The following is a 25,800-nucleotide window of genomic DNA, read 5'->3' on the forward strand; positions in this document are numbered from 1 at the left end:
ACAAAATACGATCTGTGGGACTGTCTTACACAAATTTTTTGTCAAACTAAAATTTAAACCAGAGAAATCTTTCGGTGAAGCGTTACTTCGTAAACAATGTGACGATTGTGTTTTCGATGTGCATCAAATCAAATTTATGTGAATCGTGTTCTCTACTTTAATTAGTAACGGACACAAGTAAGAATATTATAGGGCATCGAGATCTTCTCTTGTGCGGCACTTTTGATGTTTAAGATAATATTGGGATTGAAGTAAAGTATCTGGAGAAAGCCAAATAATAGATATGACAAGTGAGATGCCCTTATCTATTTAAAAACTTATGTGATATGAATAAAGATTAGAATTGAAAAAAATATTGACAAAAACTTGTGTGATATTGTTTTACTGGTCGTATTTTGCTAGGTAGATTTGTTACTTGGTTCATCCATGAAAAAATATTACTTTTTATGCTAAGAGTATTATATTTTATTGTGAATATCGATAGAGTTTACTCGTCTCACAGATAAAGATTCGTGAGATCGTCTCACAAAGAGACCTACTCAAAAATATTTTAGTAAACTAAGATTATGAATTGATTGATAACATATAAAAAATAAAATAAACGTGGAAATTACATGACAACATAGTTTATATTTTGCTTACTATTCATAATTTATTTTTAGAAAAATTGGTTGATTACTTGTAATTAAGGGTACTTTTCCTTGTAATTATTGAGTTTTAAGTTGACGAATATTTATTATGAATTAATGATCCACCGAATAATTCAACTTACGGTTGCATTATGAATTCGGGTTCTAACATATAATTTTCAGATAATGTTTCATTTTTATAAACAAAAACTTTGATTTTATTTTTAATTCAGACTAAATAATGGTTCTTCACGTTCCTTGTCTGTAACTTATATATTATAATTAAGATATGCAAACGAACTATCTTAATTGTGTGGTCACCATACCTATCTATATCTAGAAATTTAAAAATTATTATAAAATGCTATAAATTTTAAAAGTAAATACAATAGTTTACTCATATGATTATTTTGATTAATTTTCAAGAAATGTATAAACGATCAATTTTATAGTTTATAATTATAATTTTACTACAATGTCTTTAATTCGGGTCATTTGAAAAATGAAGGGGGAAACGGTAATTAAAGTATGAAGGACTGTCCAACATTTAATTAATAATTAATAATTTATTTATTTGGTTTTTAAATAGAATTTATTCAAAAAGATACGCGTGGGTTTCCTGAGGGAATGGTGAAGTTTCCGAGTTTTCATTTCCCCTACCACAACACATTCGAAAAGGCTCGAGAGTTCCACACTGTTTGAATCGGTCCAGCGAGTATAGGTGGATTTTTCTCTCGTTTTGTGTCTCCAATTCAGCGGCACAGTTGATTCACCGGTTGAAGGTGAATAATTTGTATCATTTCGGCATATTTAAGATTTACTATGTTGTGTCGATGGCCAATCTAAGCTTTTCACCAAAGTATTGTATGCTCCGATCGTAATTCTACAGTTTGAAATTTGAATCTGCTGATTTCTTCCCATATCGTGACAGTAGATGGAATTTCCGTATTTTGACAATTTTTTTTTTCAGTTTTCCTAAGATCTTTTAGTTATTATATATATATATATATATATTTTCGTTTTATGGGAGCTATGGGGCGTTTGAGTTGTCGTATGATGGAAGTTTGCATTTGTTTGTTGTTTAGTGTTTGATCCATGCTTCGTTTGCTATTCGTGACGTGACTTAGATTTTTTCCTGTTAGGTTGTTGCTCCATCTTCAGTTTGCCACCTTATGTATTTTTTTTCGTAATTTTAGTGCTTCATTGCAGTTGTGGTGGGTCTGTCGAGCTGGCTTTCACCTTGAAGATCTCTTAGTAACTAGAAGATTTCCTGCAAGTAAAGACAACCAACTTTAGTATCATTTTGCTTATGAAATGAATATTTTGATTTAATCCTGTCTTGTTTGGCTCCTCTAACGCTTCTTTTTGGAGCATTCCCAAGCTCGAAATGGGAAATGTATTGTCGCAGTTCTTAAGATCACATCAGTTGGTACTCGCATATGGAAAAACTCAATGAATGCCTAAACTAGATCTATTTTCTCATTCATTCAAGACGATGTATTGAAAAAGTTGAAAAAAATGTTGTAAAACTAAAAACAATGTTCGTAGAGCAAACATAATTATCTTAAGCCAGTTGTTAACAACAAAACTGACATTCTAGTGCAAATAATGCAAAACAACATACAGTTGAAATTTCAGGTAATTTGGAGGGAATATGCTAATCTGGCATGGAGTATGAGTGAAATTATTTAAGTTTGCCTGTAATCATGTCAAAGATGTTTTAACTTCACTTTTTTCTTCTTCTTTTTTTAAAATATGTTCTATATTCACTTTTAAGCAGGAAATGGCGGGAGAATCTAAGAATGAGGTCAAGGAGGCCGTCAAATCGAAAGACACTGAGATTAAAACAAAGAAAGAGAAAAAAGGAGTGCTGTCAAGATTGTGGGGTGCACTTTTTAGAGCACATGGAGACGACTTTGAAAAGAGATTGCAACATATATCAAAGGAAGAGGCTGCCGTGCTTGGCAGGATTACAAGGCGTTCTCAAAGTTGGCGAAGAATGACTAGGCAATTGATTGCCTTTTCTGTACTATTTGAGGTAGAGTGCCTTTATTATACTGCTTCGACTGATGAGCTACGGGATCCAGTTGCTTCAACAGTAATGCCAATCAATATTTATTTGGCTAACTATTTTTGATTAATCACATTCCCTGATTCCCAATACAGCCACGCCTATTCCAAAAAACTACGGTTGACTGTATTGTTTTGATTGTTGTTTATTTTATCAGATTTCGTAGAATTTAGCTAGTTATAATCGCTGTTTCTCCTTATTTTCTTAAGTTTGAGAGTTGTAATAAATGCTTTTTGGGGTCAACTGCATTTTACCCTGCCACACTTTCAGCGAATCCTTGGAACCATTGTATTTTTCAAAATGCTTCATTAATCATGTTATATATTGAAATATGGAGAACTTTGACACCAATATACTCTTTCACATACACACACATGTTATTCGAATATATAAACTATGATATCTAATTTCAAATTATGATTTGTCTTCACGTTAATTTTTTATAGAAACTTGTACATTTTTCCTTCTTGTCTTTCACCCTTTGTTGTGGCCTTGTGGCTTTTGATAATTATGGTTGGGTTGAAAATGAAAGAGGCTTTATTTTTTCTTTTATTCTTGCTCTCTTAGCTTAATTTCTGGTGTTTTCTGATTTCATGGAAGGTTTTCGTAATTTCAGGTTGTTGCAGTAGTTTATGCTATCATGACCACAAGATCGTTACACTTGAACTGGAAAATGAGGGCATTCAGAGTCTTACCCATGTTTCTGCTTCCAGCATTATCATCCCTTACTTATTCAGCACTTGGAAGATTCACCAGGATGCGTAAGCATTTCAAGTGCACTTTATAGTTCACACTCTATTTTGTTGTAAAAAATTTCTTGTCATTGTCTTTATCTGATGCCTGGAAGCGGCACAAGGATGTGAAAGCCACTTTGTACTGAATTTTTGTAAGGAATTGCATGCTATGATAATTTATGTGTTTTTGCTTTTGTGGTTCCAGCCTTAACCAGGATCTGATTCATCATCCTTGACTTGATTGTGATTTTAGAGTTCACTGAGCCATTATCTGATTTTAGACATGTATATCTTCTCGGCTTCTATTGCTACATTGCTTTTGGTCTTAACCACTATCACATGTCATCATTATCAATTTTTATTTATTTCCTTTTGGAGTTCGGTTCTAACTGGACCTTGAACGTTTTGTAAGTAACCCTTCGGAACATGGCCCACTAAAACAGTTGATTTTTTCAAATTCATTTTGAAGATTAGAATTTTATATTGTTTTAGCTAGACATGTTAAGGATACTTGCTGACAGGATCTGCAAGGCCAAAAATTATTTTACTATCAAATCTGAATTAAGTATTTGTTTTTTTGGTTGTGTAATTACAAAACTGGAAGAGACAATTTTATACTTGTATCCTTTTAACCGTTCATTTCTCGTGAATTTAGTTTTAACTGGAATGCTGATAATGAAATTTGAATATGCAAGCTGAGAAATCTGGATAGGGACGAATCATATATGGCTCTGTATGTTACTGCCATCAGGTTGAGCCTTGAGGTTTGCGTAAGCATGCACTTGCTATCACTCACTGGTCTGATCCTTTTATATCATGCAAGGAACTAAAGATTTCAGAACTCTTGTGCATGCATTAACAGAAGATGGCATTGAGTTTGATTTAAACTCAAATATTGCAGAATATGCAACTGTCGAAAGTTACCTCTCAGTTAATTCAGAAAATTAAGTAATTTGAACGAGTGAGTATGAGTTCAACCACCAAACAGGTTTTATAACTTCAGATCAGGAGTGCAATTTTCTCTGTAAATTGATCGTACCTCTAATTGATTTGGCTTTCTAACCTGCCATTTAGTTGAGTAGATTAGTTGCAATCAGCTTCATATCTCATAGTTTGTTAATTTCTTGTCAGTGTATCATTTTGACAAACATACACCAAGCTTGTTATATTATTATTATATAATGTAGGGTAGCAAATATGATGATGGCTTTCATAAAAGATTAATTGGTGACAGCTTTTGAAATGGGGGAGGGATGAACTGAGAGTCAGTTTCCAGACCTCTTAATTATCCATTTCTTTTCTCCTACCACATAGTACTTGATTCTGTTAAGTGTGGGTTAAATCTCATGGGCTGCATGATTATTTTGTAGGCCCTATTTTTAGAGTTTCGATATGAAAATGAGGCATAAGACACTGAAGAATCCTCATGTTTTTATCCCACCCATTAGTGGCTTCTCTTCCTGGATGATTCATTTAATCAATCGTCGTCGATGTTATCTTGGAGGAAGATGTCTCTTTTGACTGCTCTAATTTTGAAAGTAAAATTTCTATCATTTACAGGTGACCGAAAGGACAAAATGACTTTGGAAAAGCTTCGAGCTGAAAGGCAGGCAAAAATAGATGAACTTAAAGAGAAGACAAATTACTACATTACACAACAACTAATACAGGTAGAGTGAAACAAGCTATTTTCTAATTTATGATAACATATTTGTGTGTTGTTGTGTCAGGCCACTACATTATGCACTTCCCTTCTCTATATATCTGTCACTGGAACAAGCTAGACATGACAGTTAAATGACATGGGCTAGAAATAGTTGGCTGGTGGAACTTTTCTTCAACATGCGGTCTATTATAACTGCATCCATTATATTCTTATATGGAATCTTCAGTGCAGAGGTATGACCCTGATCCAGCAGCCAAGGCAGCTGCTGCTACTGTACTGGCATCTAAATTGGGTTTGGATTCTGGTCTGAAATTACACGTGGAAGATGAGGCTAAGAACAATGCTGTTCATACCGGAAAAAGCAATGACGTGGAAGTTGCAAGGACTGCTGGACTGCGAAACAGGAAGGCGTCCCATTCGAAAACTAGTAGCTCGGGAAGTGCGTCCACTCACCATCTTGAAGAACAAATGGCTGCGACAGCAGAAATTAAGGGTGCTGCCATTTCTGAGCAACACCAGTTGGTTGTGGAGCATCATCCTCAAACAGGTTTGAACACAAATGATGGAGGCTGGATTGCTCGATTAGCTGCGTTGCTTGTGGGGGAGGATCCAAGACAATCTTATGCACTGATTTGTGGAAACTGTCATATGCACAACGGTAAAGAGATTTCTCTGGACCAAGTATTGGTTAAATCATGCTGATGTGGTTGCAAGGATTCATAATTTTTTTTATCAATATTTGCAGGGCTTGCAAGGAAGGAAGATTTTCCATACATAACTTACTACTGCCCTCATTGCAATGCTTTAAATAGGCCGAAACAACCTTCTGAACATATATTGGGCTCGAGTTCCCCTTCTATCACAGCCTTGGATCCTGTCAATGATGCTGAAGTCATTCCAGGTGCAGATGACTTGAATCCTGATGCAATTTCAACGAGCACGAGCGATGTGGCTTCTGCTACTGCTGTTATTGCTTCAGCTGCTACTGCCGAGATTCTCGAAAGTTGAAATTCTCGTTTTTTTGGGACTGAGCATATCGTGTGGTTGTGCATTGCAAAATCAGGTGTGATTTACACGAACGTTGGCCGTTTCTTCCTATGACATTATTTATTACAAACATAGTTTTTACCTGCGGGAAAATTTACAATTGCGAAGATATTTGCATTTCATGACCCCAATGGATAAATATTTAAAGGGTTTTTTCCCAAGTGATAAAGGGTCGACCACCTTGTGTCCTGAATCATTTGAAGGATAAATCTAATTAATAATAGATAGATATCTTACGTAAAAGGATGATTTGATTCTCCACCGTTATATTATTATTTTCTTGATCGCTAATTCTCCACCGTTATTTATTGTAGCTGTAAACGCTCCATAGGAAAGGGGAAGATGTACAAAAATTGATGGGTCAACAGCTTACCAAGCTGACCCAACCCAGTAGACATATGCTCCGTGCTCACAAGTAGACAAGAATACACGCATTAAGATTTATCGAGGATTGCAATTTGCATGATTTTTGATAAATTGGTCTTTTTTTTGGTTGAATTATAATTTGGTCTTATGATGAACGAACTCCAAATTTTATATCACTGTAGTAAATATTATATTTTGTTTTTAGTGTTTTTTTGTCTAATTATTGATAAAACACGAGACATCTGATCATATGTCAACATATGGTAGTACCATTTGATTCCACATTAACAATATAGTGGAGTAAGTCTCTTGTGAGACGGTCTCACGAATCTTTATCTGTGACACGGGTCAATCCCACCGATATTCACAATAAAAAGTAATACTCTTACCATAAAAAATAATATTTTTCATAGATGATCCAAATAAGAGATCCGTTTCACAAAATACGACTCGTGAGACCGTTTCATATAAGTTTTTGCCGATACGATGAAACAGAGTACAAAGTGAAGAAAAAAGAACACAAACTTATGGAATAAATTTTGGGTAGGACAAACGAAATCTTGATTATTTTTAAAATTCCTTATTAAATAAAAAAATATAAAAAATCTTCGAATGGAACAATGCGGCAATTTTTTGGCGCGAATTGATAAGACTTATCTCAGCATACAAGGTCTTTCCTTCCATCAGAAAAAGCCCTAGCAATGGCGGGTTTCATCGAGCAAATGGAAGAAATTATGGCTCTTCTATCATCAGGGAACAAAGCTTTAGCGTACCCTAAATTATTGCACTTGCAACAAATCTCAGCTTTTGATTCTTTTTCCATTCAGAAATTTGCGGATTCATCTCACGCTATACTGTTCTCACTCCTTCCAGATATCTTTAATAATGATGAAGAAATGTACGCCTCTCCCACTTTTTTTATTTTATCGAGCTCTAATTTTTTTTTCACTCTGAAATGGGATTATATTTATTTTAATTGTTGCGTAAAGTTTGGCGTAAAGTTTGGATTATGCTGTTAATCACTGGTTCGTGGTTTATAGCGCTGCGCAGGCTTTAAAGTGCTTGGGATTTATGATTTACGACCCTACTATTTTGGCCGCAATTGGAGGTAGGTAGATTTAGTACATTTTTGTCTATTCTTCTTCAGCACCGTTAAACTGTTGAATTTATTTGCTTTGGTCATAAATTTGAGTGAGATTGTCCACATAGATGCTCAGCTCAGGTAGACATGTTACCTGACCGGTTCCGGATTGCCGGATGATGAAACCAAACCAATCCTGTATTGATACTGGGTTGGATTGGTTCTGGATTTACCGGATTAAGAGTCTAATCCAATCCAAAATCAAAATCGTAATAAGTTGGATTGGACCAGATTGAGACAAAATTTGTGATCATTTTTTTTAAAAAAACAAATATATATATATATGTGTGTGTGTGTGTGTAGTGTATATGCTATCTAATATAACTGCCGGCTGGTAATGGTTCCAAATCCATTTTGGAGCAACCCAATTCAATTCACTATTGTTGTCGAATTTGATTCATCCTGGAACCAATATAATAGGTCTCGGATTAAAATGGACTGAATTCAAATCGGTTCTGGATTGATTCAATCTGTTAACCATGGCTATGCTCAAGCTGAGGAATCAACATTTCTTTGTTGTTTACAGATGTATTACTTACACATATATGTGCCTACTCGCATGTGTGAACTCTTACACAAGAAGCCAATTATTCTGCTTAATTGAAATTATTAATGTGTTGGCATCTTTTATAATTTCTTGTGCGTGCGCAAAACCACCAAGTGACTGTGCTATAATGCACATGATGTAATAATAGTGGATACAAACTAATTGTATTGTAAGAATGGTAAATCCATGTGCTTAATAATATAAAGAAATTTATTGGAGAAGTTTGTTTGATTGACGTTTCCATTTATATCCTATATAGGTGATGATGCTAATGTAGTAATTCAATCACTGGTAAAGGTCATCACAACCACTAAAATCAAGGTCAGTTGATATCGGTTTCCACAATACATTAGGCTCATAATACTTCTCTTAGGCATGATCAATAACCGTTTGATTTTGCTGGTTGCAGTCTGTTTGTAATTTAGGGGAATCTTGATTATAGAAAAATTCAAAGAATTATATCGTAGTTCAACAAATTTTTTATAATTGATGAAAACTTGATTAATTGAAAGATAAGCGACAAGGATTGCTATATCTATCTGTCTATCACCAAAAGTATCTGAAGTAGGTTCAACAATAATTTTACAGGTGACAGTGTTAGTTCCCTTGAATCGATGGTTGTGAGATAATTAATTTCAAATATATCGATTTCAATTTTTTTTGCCTTTCTTTTGTTTGAATGAACAAAATTGAAGTTGATTTCAAATTCATTTTATATCAAATTAATTGTGGTGGATTTCAAATGCAACCAAAATGAGTGTCACTTAAAAAAATATCACATTTTATTAAATGAAAATTTTGATTTTTTTTATAAATATAGTTAGGTCTTTCCATAATTTAGAAGTTGCAATTTTTTTTTATTTTTTTTTTAACTTTTTTCTGAAAGTCTTTACCTTTTGAATTAACATTTAATGGCGAGTAACTAGCATTGTTGGTATCCGTACTGTTAATTAGGGATAAATTTCAATACTTAACTAACTGTAGCTGAATTATTTTATTTTATTATTTTATTTTTTTTTTCGAAGTTACCCTCACATATTTGGCTCTAGTATATATAATTATCCTCTTGAATTTGACTCTTTCAAAAATAAAAACGATTGTATTTTATGAATTAAAATATTGCTTATTTATTTTTTATTTTATAGAATAATAGAGTATGCTTAAATTTAATATTTTATAATTATATAAAAACTTTTTTCTAAATCCTACATCATATTTAATTTTGTAAAAATCATAACTAAATCAAAACTTGAGAAACAAAATATGTAAAATACATAATATGCATGTATTATATTATAAACATAATTTGTATGTCTGTAGTATATATTATATTAGCAGCAGTAATCAACTACAAAACTTTAAGACAGAAAATAAAATGGCCGCAGAACCCAGACAGGAGGTTTTCATCAAGTCTAGCAGGCACCACACATCTACTCGGGAAAGACGAAGTTAAATTCATGTACCCTAACATGCTTCTGGCCCTCATAAAATAGAATCTTAAATATTTAATTATTTATTATTATCTAGAAGATTTATTTATTTTATGATATAGACCTTATGTAAATTCTTGATTTATATATCACCAAACCTGAACTTGAAAATATACGGAGAACACTTGAACTAGATCAATAAACTTTAAGGTGAACAAATACTTTACAAGTCGTCGTTGGACGGATTTAATGTGCCAAAAAAAAAAGGAGTTGCTGAATTTTAAAAAAAAATGGAATTGCTGAATTTAAAAAGTTAAGGTGAACATATACTGTATGCTGCATTATATTTGGATGGATTCATTTGGAATTCACAGAAGGATTTGATAGATAAATTTATTAACATGATCTACTGAAACTATATTAATTAAACCCTAAGAACCAAACCATGTGAACTTATTCAGGGAAATCGTGTTTTTGGTCCAATAAATTGTTCAATTTTGGGTTTTTGTCCACTAAATTTTTAAAGTTTGGTTTTCGTATACTAACTTTAATTTTCGACTCATTTGTAGCTTCGGCTATGTTATCTGAAACATATTAATATTTCTTGGAAAATACATTAAGGGGGTGTCATCATGGATTAAATTCCTTCGCCATGGATTTTATACGATTATTTTACCTTGCCTCTCGATCGATGTCACATCTGTCACACGCTTTATTCATATCGGATGGTTAAAACAATATTTTCTATATATTTAAAATAATGAGGGTTTAAATATTGTTTGAAATTCAGCACCTATAAAAGATCCCATTAGGAATCACTGTTGAAATCTACAGAAATTCTGCTCGACAACTTTGCAATTTTGCGCCCTATAATTCTCCGGTCTAAAACGACTATATAACCCGCGGCTAAGACGTCGTAGGCGAAGGGAAGAACATTTTTTGTGGCATTTTTGCTAAAAGATATCATTCCAACACTTCGACGACACTTTAACAGCTTACTGTAAATGAGTTTTACTGTTTTAAAATAACGTACTATCTATGTTAAAACCAAGTTGAACATATTTATGTTTTTTTAGAGCTCGTGTTCTCTCAAAATCTTTAATATGTTATATATATATTTTGCAACTTTCTGTTTTAAAGGTCCTATTAATTAATGTTCCTTGATTTTATTTATTTATTTATTGAATTTTTAGAAATATTTTTGATGTCTTGTTCCGGCTTCGGAGAGTGACATGAAGAAATAGGAAAAAGGTTTTGGTCGAGTCTGGCCGGCAGGCACCACAAATTCGATTGGGCGCAAAGACGAATTAAGTTCATGTGCCCTTAACATGGAACTGGTCCCATAACGTACCGTTTCAAATAATACGACCTCGAATATGTATTTATTTTTTCATGATGGAAATAGTCTTGTTTTTGTCAATAATTTACGTAAATTTTTAATTCTTTACCATTTATTATATTGGAATTTGCAATGAACTTCGAGTGTAGGAAAAACGATCGAGCCACCTTATTACATTTTAAGGATTAACCCAACAAAAATTGTTAAATTATATTCATTAATTAGTATCACCTTTCCCTCTCTATTTTTTTTTCCACCTCAAGTACTCGATAAAAAAGAAATATTTAATATATATACATTAATTGAACAAAAAACATATAAAATTCATATACGGTGGGAAAATTTTCCCATGAAGTAAAAAACACGCATTATATTGAATTGCATCCTTGGACAAACAATATACAATAGATACATTTTAGGAAATTATTAGTTTACAGAATGAAATGGAGCCGAACATTAATGGCAAACGACTAAGTAAAACACAAATGAATCGAGGAAAATGGAACCGTAAACTGGACATGTTCTCGTGTCTATTAATTGACTTCATCCTTCAATTCGTACAAAAACCTGTATTATCAGAAAATGCAATGTATTAAGAGTCTTGTTCTTCATAATTAATCTGCGAATAATAAAAATTAAGGAGTACTTGCAATCACTAAAATAAAGTGATTATTATTTTTTAAAAAAACCACCTTTTTATATTTCTTAAACTCAGATTCTGCATTTCCGTTTTGAAATCTAGAAGTTGGTGAGATGATGATTCTGTTTTTACAAAAGAGATTCTAATAACAAGTTAGTAATAAAATCAATTATTTATCAAACACTTCAGATTTTCTCTTTTATTTTCAGACATTCCTAAAAAATCATATTTTTCAATTATCATAATCTATAAATTTATTTACTTCAGTAGAAAAAGTTGAAACAATCGCATAGTGTGTGTAGAAAAGTCACATTTTTTAAATAAATCTGAGGAGCTAGAGAGATATGATATTATTTGATTATAATTATAAAGAAATCAGCCATGGGTCGTCTTGTCCGAAATCATGAGTCTTTTGGATGGAGAGAATAGCTTGGAACACACATATTATGATTATAATTCAGCTTTCTTGACTTATTTTAGCCCAAACAATTATATTATCAGGGCAAAATTCCAAAAATTGTCCCGTAAGGTGACCTAGTTTAGGTTTTTGTCATCTAATCAGTTACAGTTTGGTCTTACTGGAACTATTTTTTTAATATTTATTTTTATTTTAGCTCCAACATCGGCATGACGTTGGAAATTGCTGAATAGTCGGCGTCAGTGTCAGGAAACCAACAAAAAAATGGGCTCAATATGTGAAAAAAATTATTGTACTCAAACTAAATTTTGATTTAAAAAAAAGGATTAAATATGGGAAAAAAATTATATTGTACTAAAACTAAATTTTGACGAACCAGATCACCAAAAGTCTATATAGGTCAATATATAGAACCAACTTTAGAAATTTTCGTGAATCCGCATCTTCGTTAATTAAAATTTATGAACTGCTCAAATGGCTTTTAGCTTTGGACGATATTGTAGGTATGGTGTTCTAAAGATATTAACTTGCTTTAAAAAAATGAAATGCAGATATGGAAGTAGGGGGTGTACTTGAATATACTTAGACAGCGCAAGTGTAGCCAGGAGGTGGTGTCTTGCCACAGGTGACGAGTAGCTGAAGGGCCACTGGAACATATATTTTAAGATTGAGGGTTTTTATTTTAAGAGTTGTGCACAAGCATGCTGCAGCTTCAGCATCCGCAAGCCCTGATATTATTGGGCAGCACTTCTTTGCAGCAGGATATCCCGCACCAACGGAAACCGTTCCACCAAGAACACCCGCACAGGCACCAAGTTTGAGTGTGTTTAGGGGGCAGGTGGCCTTCTTATGTGCCGGCGGTTTGCATGGCTTACCTTTCTCTGGTGTGGTGACCACCACCGGTGGTAATGGCAAACTAGGAATGGAAACGGGCGGCAGAGTTACCGGTGGCAAAGGCACGACTCCAACTACGGGCACTGTAGGTATGATAACGGGAGGGACGGTTACAATCACGGGTACTTTAGGTATGACTCCAACTACGGGCACTGTAGGTACGGTAACGGGAGGGACGGTTACAATCACGGGTGGCACGGGTACTTTAGGTACGGTAACGGGAGGGACGTTGACGGTCACAGGTGGCACGGGTACTTTAGGTACTATAACTGGAGGGACGATTACAGTCACGGGTGGCACGGGTACTTTAGGTACTACGGTAACGGGTGGAACAGGTAGTGTGGGTACGTTAACGGGAGGGAGTGGGACTACGGGGATGACGGGAGGCTTGGAACAAGAGCCACAGTCAGGTTCGATGGTTGGAGTGGCCGTGGAAATGGAGAAAATATTGGTAAGGAGGAGAAAAGCTAAAATCTTGAATGAGTATCCCATATTGCAATTAAGTTAAAAGATGGGATATGAATGATTAAGCAGTGCATGTGTTATATAGAATGAGTGAGTGTCCAAGTGATGCAATAATACAAAAAACCCTAAGAACCAAACCATGTGTATATGAAGCAGCTGACAAAATATGCTAGTTGTCACCTACCATCCAAATACAATAATTTTTTTTTATTTAAATCTTAGTGCATATTTTAAATTTGCTGCGAATCTCAGTTATAATTACTTGTGGTATATATATATATATATATATATATATATATATTGCCTCTGCCAAACTCTATGAACATTCATTCCAAAAGGCAATACACTCGGTCAATAAGGTGAAAGAATAAGGTTTGGGTTATGCATGTTGCCTACACTTGTAATGTAGTTGACTTTTATTAATAAATGATCGGAGTTCTTGTTTTTTTTAACATGTTTATATTTTTGAAAAATTTATAATATTTTGTTTAATCATTTACATTGTGAAATTTCAGTTTTAATCTGCTATTATTTTTCTTCAATTTTTGTCATTTTTCTAATGTGACATTGATGTAACGTCATCGTGTAGCGTTGATTTGATATGACACAGTCCTCACATTTGTCAAATAAGTGATTCTTCCGGGAAAAAAAAACTAAGATGGTTAAAAGTTGAAATATACCACACTAACACTCAATTTTGACAAAATAAAAAAGATGTAAACGTTTATGATCAAAATTGCAATTTTCTTCTATTTTTAAAATAACATTGGCAGCTTCTTCGAGAATTTAAAGTATGTGAAGTGAAATATTTTAGTGAATTTTTTTTATAGTAATTAATTAACTGATACAAAAGGCATTTTAACTAATATATAGTTCACAGTCGAAGTTCTGTTCTCCAGTTTCACTTTAGGTCACATTGACGATATTTCTTCCCTTGAACATCTATTCCAATTCGCCATCCGTAATTCCCCGTCGACCCACCAAAATCTTGAACAACAAAGAAGATTGTGTTGCGATGACCATTGCCGATGAAAGATTTTTAACACACTTTGGAAATGAAAAGTTGAAATCATTCAGAATTCTATGTTTTCAAACAATGTAATTGCTATTTTTACATGTCATGATGTGCAGGCCCAAAGCCATATCTACCGAAACTTTTATATATATATATATATATATATATATATATATATATATTAATTTGTTTCTAATATATATGTTTTTACACTAAGTGTGTGCCCAAATACCAGACTTTGATTATGTGTTATCATAAAATGGATTAATAAAGCATTACTTCTCGTTAAATTACACCTAGCTACTAGAAATTATATCGGGGGACCCTTACATGCATGCAACTTTATTAATCTAGTTGTTTTTTTTTTGTCGATTCTCTATACCGAATTTTAGGGCAAAAATCCCTAAAAGGACATTTCAGTGACCAATTAATTTTGTGTAATGTCATCTATAAACTAAAAAAGTAATATCGTCGATCTTATGTACAAAGCCATAAATAGGTAATTTTGAGTCGAGTTTCTATAATTTAATTAACACAATCAAATTACTTGAATTTTAACATAAATTTCAAGATCAAAATAAATAAACTTAAAAGTCAAGCTCGGGTTTGCGATTTTAATTTTGGCTCATAATGTGTTGATAAACGTTATACATAAGTTATTTGAAATATTATTTAATATAATTGTATTTACAGTCATAATAATTTATTTTAGTTTTATGCATTGTTAATAAAAACCGCTCATGGGGTTCGGAAAATTGAATATTGAACTTTTGCTCATCAGAAATATCGAAATAAAATTATTTTGTATTTCATATTCTTAATTTTTTTTAAAAAAATTGAGAAGTGATTTCAGCTTGTGTTAAACTGCCAATTTTGGAAAAATTAAAATTATATTGAGCGAGATTGGGATACTCAGAAAGCTTGAATCACGAACTCTAGCTCGATCAAACGAGCTCACAAACCTGAGAGACGATCGCCTTAAGTCCCATCTCGAGCTCGATCAATTGGTTGGATTTGAGTTGGATCGTTATATATAATATATATACCCTATGATTAATTTATTTTCAAGTGCTTGCATGTACGCACTGCACCTCGACTCCCACAGAATATATATATAGTACCCTACACACGGGAAACAAATTAGGGATAGGGAGTTCTCTCTTAACTTGGCTTGGCTTCTGTTCTTGAAAATTGTCAAAATTTGATTTTAGTGCAGTACTAGTAAGATGACTTTAGTTTTACTCATTTTCTCTTGGAATGATAATTTAGTGCCGAAAAATATTCATATGCCACCAAGCATTGCTGACATGTCCAATGCCATGTTCCTACGAAAAAATTTGAAGTTTAAAAATTCACGTTGTTGTAGCAAGAAAAAATAATTTTTTGCCCCATTTTAATTTTAATCCATTAACTCGTTAAAATTTGGTCTTTATGGTTTCAATGTATCAACTTCTACTTTCGGACAATTTTGGTCTAGTTACTGGACATATATATCAACTTTTTTTCAAAGCCAGTGTCATCAATTTTAAGTGTTACGTCAGAATTTTCCGGTGCCACATCTCGCCCCAACAAAAATAGGTTTAAACTCTATCATTTCATATCCAAATTTAGCCAATGGATGATGCTCTGGCACGGGACCGATGGAAAACTTGGCCGAAGTTAATAACGTTAAAAACAACTAAATACACGCAATAATTTTTTTTCCTTGTAAAAGATGAACACAAATACAAGTGAAATGGACGTTTCAGGCATAATGAGAGAAATGGTGGGGATCATCACAACTCATAATGTGATGTGAATTTGCATGTTGCTGTATTTCAAGGCTGGATTATTTTGTAATTTTGCAAATTTCGTCATTTCTCCCTATTCTTTGCTGCCACAGGTCCCCGCTAATATTGTCACCCCTTCCCTTCTTTATTTCTTAGAAAATATATATATAATTGCGTCGTTCTGAATAAGTTTCGATTAGTTTCTTAATAATTTAAACAAAATAAAATGCATAAAATAGTATTCTCGATTCAAATCATCCGAGGCGAGATTGAGCTTATAGATATAAAATACATCACATTTAGATATTTAGACTGATCTATTTTTCATTTTATTTCAATACATACGGGGAGGGGAGGGTCATTGTTTTTTGAAAAAAAATATTGACCGAATCAAATAAAACTAAATATCATCATTTAATTTTAAACATATAACTTGGGGACTGGCCAGTCATTTATGTGACTAAGGTTATGGATTTTGGGGGGCCTTTTTTAAATTTTTTTTCAATTGGACAACATATATATAGCTTGGCCTATATAAGCTTTTGGCTTTCTAATTGGACAACATCTAGTTTTTGTGCAATAACCTGACTTCCCTTATATTTTTAGTTCTTTTATTTTTTGTGAGAGTGTTAATATGATGCCACTTATTTTTGCAGTACAAAGAAAGGAAGACTAGAAATGGAAAAAAGAAAAAAAAAGATAAGATAAATTATTTCAATAAGATTAATTTGACTCATAATAGGTATCTTGTATGATTATCTTGTCGATAACAACATTAAATGAAATTTGACAAAACTTCGTGGTTGGCAATTTGGATGGAAATAACAAAATGGTGGTTGGTCACAAGTTGCAGCAGGATTTGAAGACTGAAATACGCGTATTCACACTGACAGAAGCTCTATAAATAGAGCTCTCTCCTTCATTCTGATATCATCCCTTCTTCGAGTTTTCCTCATCTTATAAGCATCTGAGTGCTTATTTCTATAATATTTGTGAGGTGTTTTGTTCTCATGTATTAAGAGAGTGTGTGGTCTCTTTGAAAACACAGCGAGTGAGTTGTACACCACAAAATATTATAGTGGAATTCTTTTCATCTTGTCCGTGGTTTTTACCCTAATAATTTTTAGGATTTTCCACGTAAATCTCGGTGTCCAGTTTATTCTTTATTTTCGGATTTTATTATCTCAAATTCCGCACGTGGGACCAACATATCTCACGGATTTTTTTCCGTGAGACGATTTTCTCATATTTACAATAACAAGTAATATTTTTGACATAAAAAAGTTATACGTTTTCCCGTATATATATTTATGGCTTTCGAAAATACGAGTATTCATGTCTCAACTTGCTGAGTGGAGATTATATCACTCGATCATCAATTCCAATTTAGAAAAAAAAATGACTCTCGAGAGAAAAACGAGAATGAAATCGAAAAGAAATAGTAGACTGAATTCTAGAGATACTAATTCTTGACATTGTAGATGAGGAACTCTGCCGCTGATTTAGGTTCGACTCTAATTCTTATTCCGTTGTTATGGTCATATTTCCGCTGCTGTTTTTGAGTTATGAAAACTATATATTTGTCATTTTGCGAATTAAAAAGATGAGTAGATCTCTTGTAAGACGGTCTCACGAATATTTATCCGTGAGACGGGTCAACCCTACAGATATTCACAATAAAAAATAATACTCTTAGCATAAAAAGTAATACTTTTTCATGAATGACCTAAATAAGATATCCGTCTCACAAAATACGATCCGTGAGACCGTCTCACATAAGTTTTTGCCTAAAAAGATTGATTTAATTTTTTTGTTATAACAAGATGCCGATGTCATCATCGGACGTGACAATATTGATCAATTATTTTTTAAAATTATTTTATCAAATGGATTCAGTAATATCAATATAATTTAGTACTATTTCCTATTTTATCGCATCAATCTAAGTACATCATAAACTTACGATATCTATAACATTGATTATTAATTTCTTCAAATATAATTAATTCTCATTCTTTAGTTTATTAATTTAACTTTACATTATGTTCACTTAGCAAATTGACTAATGATAGTACTAATTAAGCATTCTAGAAATTAAAACTGAAAATGAAATAAAATTATTCCTCCTTAATTCAAATATTGAGTGAGCTGCCTTTTTAATTATATATATAGACATTTCAATTAATAACGTATGTAAATTAATTTTAGTATCTAAAAACACGTTGTTTGTTTCCGCAGTTATTATTTCAGTAGTTATCCTTGGATGTTATCTCAGTTTGTAAATAGGTAAGACGCAAAGATAACTTTTACACAGTAGATTTTATTAAGCTTTGTCTTAAATTAATTTGAGAAAATTGTAAATTTAATATAGTAAGGTGATATGTTTTGAGTTTTAGTTTTTTAACTTGTCAAAATATTGTTTTCATATAATAATTTGGATTTTTTTTTGTCATTCTTTTTGCCCGAAACATTTAAATCTACTGGATATCACTTATTTGACATTGTTACATACTCGCATATGTGACTCATATGACAAGAATAAAGTTTATATTACATTACACACATTAAATATACCTAAACAAAAATAATGGGAAAGAACAAATTTTTTCTATAATTTTGAAATATTGTTGGTCGTTTTGTTTTATTCTTCGTTTTTATGTGATGAATTTTAATTGAGTAACATGAGTTTAATTCTTGTCACTTGTATCACATACAAAAAAATCATAATTTTTATCTTATATAATAAAAAATAATAATAAACTCATTCTTAATTAATTTAATTCAAAATACAACTTAAAGTTTGATATGACATATAAATTTGATTTAATTTCATTAATTAATTGAATCAAGTTAATTTTAAACCGTATTTTGCAGTTGACATACATTGTGTTAAAGTGAGCTAAGATTTGGCGGAAAGAAGAAATATTCACAACCGAACTTCTAGAAGAAAGGAATTTTATATCAGAAAAATGGAAAAACTTGCTTGAATCCGAAGTGTACATGTATTTATACTACACCAAAGAAGTAAAAAACGTATTATGTAAAACACGAGTTCCTATATTTATTCTCACTTTCAACACTCCCCTTCAAGATTGGTGTAGGTTCAAGACACCAATCTTGGACAACAAATAAGAATGTTGCTCTCGGTTCAAACCCTTTGTAAGGATATCAGCAAGTTGCTCGGTAGTAGAAACGTACTCCGTTTTGATTACACCATTCTTGATCTTCTCCCTAATCAAATGGCAATCGATTTCTATATGTTTGGTGCGTTCATGGTATAACGGATTAGCCGCAATGTGTAAAGCCGTCTGGTTATCACAATACAAGGTTGGTGTTGTGCATAATGTCACTCCCATGTCTGTTAATAACCCGAGGATCCAAGTTATTTCACATGTAGTACTCGCCATTGCTCGATATTCCGCTTCTGCCGACGAACGTGACACTGTGCTTTGTTTTTTTTATTTCCAGGAGATCAAAGAGTTTCCTAGCTTGATGCAATATCCCGTAACTGATCGACGTGTCATCGGACACGCTGCCCAATCAGAATCACAGTAAGCATGCAATGTGAAAGCATTATTTGCTGACAACATGATGCCTAAACCTGGTGCAGATTTCAGGTAACGAAGCACACGTAAGGCAGCATCCATATGTGATTTCTTTGGCGCATGCATGAATTGACTAAGAACTTGCACAACATAACAAATGTTAGGTCTTGTGATAGTAAGGTAAATGAGTCTTCCAACCAATCTTTGATAAGCAGAAGAATCGGTCAGTAAACTATCATCAAGATCATGAGCAGAACGCTGCCGAATAGACTCATCCATGGCATGACTGGTGAACTTTTGATGTTGCACAACAGGTGTGTCACATGGCTTAGCACCTGTTAACCCAGAGTCTGCTAATAAATCTAACACATACTTCCGTTGATTCAAATAAATCCCCTCCTTAGACCGTGCCACTTCAATGCCAAGGAAAAAACGCAAATACCCAAGGTCCTTAATATGGATATGAGAATGTAAAAAAACTTTGAGATCTGAAATAGCCTGCTCATTACTGCCAGTGATCACAATGTCATCCACATAGACTAACAATAGAGTGATGTGCAGATCATCACGTTTAGTAAAAAGAGAATGGTCATGAGGTGATTGAACAAAGCCTGCCAATCGCATCACATTAGCAAATTTAGTATTCCATTGGCGTGAAGCTTGTTTGAGGCCATAGAGAGACTTAATAAGTCGACAAACACGCTGCTCCCCTTGAAGAGAATGTCTAGGTGGTACCTGCATAAACACTTCTTCATCCAAGTCACCTTGGAGGAAGGCATTGGTCACATCCATTTGGTAAAGAGGCCAATGTTTCGCAGCCGCAACACTTATCAAACATCTGATGGTAACAATCTTAGTGGTAGGAGAGAATGTTTCATGATAATCCACCCCTTCTTTTTGTGTATAGCCTTTTGCTACAAGACGTGCCTTGAAGCGATCAACCGTACCATCGGGGTGACGTTTAATCTTATAGACCCATCGACAACCAATGGATCGTTTGCCAGCAGGTAGTTGTACCAAATCCCATGTGTGATTAGATTCCAATGCGGCCAATTCTAGATCCATAGCGGCCTTCCATCTAGGGTCCAAGACGGCCTCGTGATAAGATGTAGGCTCTTTATCAACAGAGATTCGGGCCAAGAAAGACAGATAAGGTCTGGAAAACTTGGCATAATTTAGATATCGGGTGATGGGATATTTGGAAGTGGCTAAGTGGCTATGAGACAATGTAGGACAAGAATAGTCTTTGGTCCAAACAGGAGGCAGAGAAACACGTGAAGATCTTTTCTGAGGCTGAAAAACCATTGGGACCCCATGAACAACAGGAGGTTGGGTTGGAGGATGGACAACTTCCAAAGGATCATGGGCCATTTCTTCAACAAAATCTGACTGAAGTGAAGGAGAATTGTCAACATTACGAGAAGGGAAAATGGGTAAAAGCGGATCAGAAGTGGCAAAGGGAAAGAGATTTTCATAGAATACCACATCTCTTGAAACCGAAAACCTTTTATCACCCAAACTCATGACCTTATATCCCTTTTGTGTGCTGGAATAACCCAAAAATACACAAGGAATTGCTCGAGCAGAGAATTTGTCCTTAAGGGTTAGTGAGGTGGCATAGCACAAGCACCCGAATACACGAAGATGATCAAAAGTTGGAGATTTATGGAACAACATTTCATATGGTGTTTTGCTTTTGATCAAGGGACTAGGGGTACGATTAATGAGATAACATGAAGTTAAGACACAATCTCTCCAGAATTTTAAAGGCAGTGAGGATTGAAAACGGAGAGCTCGAGCTATGTCTAGTATGTGTCTATGTTTGCGTTCAACTACTCCATTTTGTTGTGGAGTATAAGGACAAGAACTTTGATGTATGATTCCTAAAGAGTTAAACAGCAAAGTGCAAGTGCTTTTAAAGAAATCACTCACATTGTCAGTTCTAATAATCTTCACAATGACAGAAAATTGAGTACGCACCATTTGAAAGAAATTTTTCAGAATCTGTAATACATCAGTCTTAAAATGCATTAGGTAAACCCATGTCGCTTTGGAAAAGTCATCCACGATGGTGAGAAAATATTTCTCACCATTATAAGTGGGGGTATGGAAAGGGCCCCAAATATCAACATGAATTAAGGTAAAGCAACAAGACGATTTAGATAAGCTCTTGAAAGGAAATTGAATTCTTGTTTGTTTAGACATTGGACAGACAGGACAGTGAGGAAGGCACACCGAACTCGGCAGAAAAGGCAGCATTTGCATTCTAGATATGGACATATGTCCTAAACGTTTGTGCCAAAAAAAGTGATCAACAGATGCAGTAACCAATGAGCTGACATTATTTACAATGCTATTACAAACAGAATTATGAAGTGGAATAGAAGATACTAGAGTAGAGCTAGAGCTGGAGAAGGCTCTTGTGTCAAGATGATAAAGTCCATTGAATTCTTTACCAATCCCCATTAATCTCCCAGTCTCGAGGTCCTGAAAGAGGCAAACATGGGGATAAAACGTGACAAAACAATCGTGATCTTTGGTGAATTTGGAGATTGAAAGTAGGTTGAAGTTGAAGACTGGCATGTGTAAAACATGGTCAAGAATAATGGAATTAGTGAACAACACAGACCCTATTCTATTGACATTAGCCTTGGAACCATTTGGCAGCCTTACAGACTTAGGGGAATTTGCTACAGATCTAGAACCTAGCAACATTTTTAAATTCCCAACCATATGTTCATTTGCACCACTGTCAATTATCCAATGCGATGAGAGATCTGTGTTAACAGGTATACCTGCCATATTCACCACTGGTTCTGCCATAGAAGGAGGCGTATGCGTTCCCAGCATTTTCAAGATCTCGGCATATTGAGCAGGTGTGAAGGCTGAAGGAGTGGCTGCATTAAAATCCTCTGTGCATGGCAGAGTGGAAGTCTCAACTTGAGCGGTATCTGTCAAGTTGGCATACGGTTTCTTTGAATAATCCTTGTCCTTGTAAAATCTGCCACTTTGTCCTCCCTTCTTGTTGTTGTTGGCTTTGTACAGCTTGTGACCCGGAGGATAACCAACCAGTTTGTAACAAAATTCCTTTGTGTGGCCAGTCAAATGACAATAATCGCAAGTTAACACATCCTTTTTTTGATTACCAAACTTGCCTTGTGTAGAGAAGAATGCTGTTGATGGTACTTCCACAACAGAAAGTGATCTATGTGTCTCTTCATGAGATATAATGGAAAATGCTTGACCAACTGAGGGCAGAGGACTCATCATCAAGATTTGGCTTCGAATTTGGGCATAACTGTCATTGAGCCCCATTAAGAATTGTAGAAGCTTTTGCTGCTGATCATGTGCAATATATTGCCTTGTCGTATCACATGCACATGAAGGCAATACAACCAGCGAGGAATACTCGTCCCATAATTGCTTCATCTTACAATAATAACTGGACATCCTGTTGTTAGCTTGTGTTAATCGTCCAATGTCTCGGTGAAGAGCAAAAATTCTCGAACCATTGACTTTATCAAATTGATCTTTGAGATCAGTCCAAACAACTGACACATCTAGTGCGTAGACAATTCCCCCAAAAATTTCCTTCGAGACTGAATTCATAATCCAGGAGAGCACTAATGCATTGCAACGCTCCCAGTGATGAAAAGTAGGTTGATCCAGCGGAGGTCTTTGGCACGTTCCATCAATGAAACCAATTTTGTTTTTCGCACGCAATGCAATGAGCATAGCTCGACTCCATACTCCGTAATTGTCAATTCCAGATAGATGATCAGTAACAAGACACATACCAGGAGTATCAGAAGGATGAATGTAGAGTGGATCATTGAATCCAATATTAACCGCCATACCTGCTCAAAAAAAAAAAAAAAAAACCCCAGTAGCTCAATTGAAGTTGCTCACGTACAGATCCACTTTCCTGCACTGAAACGCGATGCAACAAATTCAAAATTGGAGTGACGAAAGCTCAAACGAATGCTCTGATACCATGTTAAAGTGAGCTAAGATTTGGCGGAAAGAAGAAATATTCACAACCGAACTTCTAGGAGGAAGGAATTTTATATCAGAAAAATGGAAAAACTTGCTTGAATCCGAAGTGTACATGTATTTATACTACACCAAAGAAGTAAAAAACGTATTATGTAAAACACGAGTTCCTATATTTATTCTCACTTTCAACACATTGATCTCTTAGTATTTTAAATATATTCATTAATTTTTTTATTTTTTATTTATTTAAATTTTAATATGACAAACATATTAAAGTTTTAAAATAAAGATTACAAAATAAAAAAAAATCTCCTTAAAACTATTTTTTTAAATAATATAATATTAATATATATATTTTATTTGTTGTCTAAGAGTAATAAAATTTTGGTAAATCGAAATTTTCTACACCTCAATATTTTATGTATTTGTAGAAACAAGTTTCCAAAACTTTATGAATCCCTACTAAAACTTGTGATACATTTTTTTATTTTATATTTTATTTGTGTATGGTAAAAAAAATATGGCAATTTTTTAAAATTTTAATTTTTAGTGGTTTTCTAAAAATAATTTTTTTAGTTATTGACGTAAAATAGTTTTTCATTTAGATGTTTTAAAATAAATCAAAATTCTACAACATAAGAAAAGTTAATGGAAGAGTATATTTGTCTAATAATTGTCTAATTAAATAAAATGGAGTCTTATTAACACTTTTTGGAGTGCAGGAAACATTTCCTTTGACAAGTATGGATGAATAAGTTTCTGAATATTTTAAATTGTGCTAGAAAATATTTTGAATTCCGTCATTATATAGTGTGGCAGATAATAAATATAATGAGTAAGACTTATATGAGACGATTTCAGAAATATATATCCGTGATACGAGTTGATCTGATCTATATTTATAATAATAAATAATAATTTTGATATAAAAAATAATATTTTTCATGAGTCGGGTCAGGTTGGAGATCCATCTCACAAAGTTTATCTATGAGAAGGTCTTATTGGAATGTTTGTGGAATATGTTGGGTGCAATAATTGTCCTTACTTGGTAGAGTGGTCGAATCGTGGTGCTTGAACAGCTGTGCGATTTAAAAGATTTGAGTTGCACCATTACCACTAGCTATAGCTTTTGGTAAAGCGACAAACGCTCGGTCCTACAGAATATAAATTAGATTTACAATTATGTGTTTTTGAGAAATAAAACTAGGAATATTTTATCGGTTAATCTTACTAAACCTATTATTTCGTTATTTAAAAATTAAAATTTTAATTTTTAACCATATCACTTGATCAAATAACAAATTACGAAGTTAAATATAATTTAAAAATTAAAGTAAAGCTCGTGTTTTTTAACATACAAAATATAAAATAGTACTTTACTTCGTCGATTCTATAAATGAAATTTTGGCTATACATCACATCGAAATTCGAAATCTTCGAAATAATCATTGGTAAATTATGTTAACAAAATTATATTAATTAATAAGCTAACCCTTCAAGATATTTAAGAAAACTAACAAGAAATTATTCATTCTCCAAGCAAACTGTTGCACAATTGTTTTTCAAAACATAATTTAGTTATTAAATATAATCTAATATATTATCAAAGTTGGAATACTAATATTATAAAAGTTAGTTCGTTTAACATTATTAGCAAGATTGCTATTTAAAAAATGTAGAAAGATTAAAAATATAAAAAATTATAAGATTTAAATATATTATCATGATAGAAAGAATTTATTGATTCATCTATTTTTATTAATAAATTTTTAAACTCATAAATTTAGCCTCATAATAAAGTCCTGGTCTGCCATTGTGCCAAAAAGCTAAGAATATATCGATATGAAAAAAATAAAAGTTATAATAACAATGTCTCGTTTCAATTCATATTCTTTGGCTAACTTGGGGGTAAATGTGTGTATTAAATTATTAATATATTGTAAGACGGTCTTACGAATCTTTATTCGTGAGACAGGTCAACTCTGCCCAAATAGAATATCTGTTTTACAAAATTGACCCGTAAAACCATCTCGCATAGGTTTTTTTTGTTAATCTATTACTTACTTTGAGAATAATCCTCTCTTTTCA

The 25,800-nt window shown here is 33.3% G+C and overlaps 3 protein-coding genes across 10 annotated transcripts; 2 read left to right on the forward strand and 1 right to left on the reverse strand.

Moving 5' to 3' along the window:
- Nucleotides 1-1,208: 1,208 nt before the first annotated feature.
- On the forward strand, nucleotides 1,209-6,308 carry LOC142546158 (uncharacterized protein At2g24330-like). Of its 7 annotated transcripts, none has more exons than XM_075653703.1 (7): nucleotides 1,209-1,411; nucleotides 1,826-1,905; nucleotides 2,407-2,667; nucleotides 3,317-3,461; nucleotides 4,995-5,104; nucleotides 5,332-5,758; nucleotides 5,846-6,308. In XM_075653703.1, exons 3-7 carry the CDS (start codon nucleotides 2,413-2,415, stop codon nucleotides 6,106-6,108), a joined length of 1,200 nt encoding a protein of 399 aa, XP_075509818.1. In that variant the 5' UTR covers nucleotides 1,209-1,411; nucleotides 1,826-1,905; nucleotides 2,407-2,412; the 3' UTR covers nucleotides 6,109-6,308. The 7 variants fall into 7 exon arrangements, with proteins under 7 accessions (XP_075509818.1, XP_075509820.1, XP_075509821.1 ...); XM_075653705.1 differs by having other exon boundaries at nucleotides 1,839-1,905; XM_075653701.1 differs by having other exon boundaries at nucleotides 1,210-1,411; nucleotides 2,410-2,667.
- An 840-nt stretch (nucleotides 6,309-7,148) lies between these two features.
- LOC142544507 (uncharacterized) lies at nucleotides 7,149-8,637 on the forward strand. Its single transcript, XM_075651550.1, has 4 exons — nucleotides 7,149-7,411; nucleotides 7,554-7,621; nucleotides 8,461-8,522; nucleotides 8,611-8,637. The coding sequence occupies exons 1-4, from the start codon at nucleotides 7,215-7,217 to the stop codon at nucleotides 8,635-8,637; spliced, it is 354 nt and encodes a 117-aa protein (XP_075507665.1). The 5' UTR covers nucleotides 7,149-7,214.
- Nucleotides 8,638-11,320: 2,683 nt separating this feature from the next.
- Nucleotides 11,321-13,448, reverse strand: LOC142546163 (uncharacterized). Of its 2 annotated transcripts, none has more exons than XM_075653715.1 (2): nucleotides 12,611-13,448; nucleotides 11,321-11,537 (listed from the first exon to the last, which is right to left on the reverse strand). In XM_075653715.1, the coding sequence occupies exon 1, from the start codon at nucleotides 13,412-13,414 to the stop codon at nucleotides 12,611-12,613; it is 804 nt and encodes a 267-aa protein (XP_075509830.1). In that variant the 5' UTR covers nucleotides 13,415-13,448; the 3' UTR covers nucleotides 11,321-11,537. The 2 variants fall into 2 exon arrangements, with proteins under 2 accessions (XP_075509830.1, XP_075509829.1); XM_075653714.1 differs by having other exon boundaries at nucleotides 12,601-13,448.
- Between the last annotated feature and the right edge of the window lie 12,352 nt (nucleotides 13,449-25,800).

This window comes from Primulina tabacum, chromosome 5, assembly GCF_025594145.1.
Source record: "Primulina tabacum isolate GXHZ01 chromosome 5, ASM2559414v2, whole genome shotgun sequence".
NCBI classification, from domain to species: Eukaryota; Viridiplantae; Streptophyta; class Magnoliopsida; order Lamiales; family Gesneriaceae; genus Primulina; species Primulina tabacum.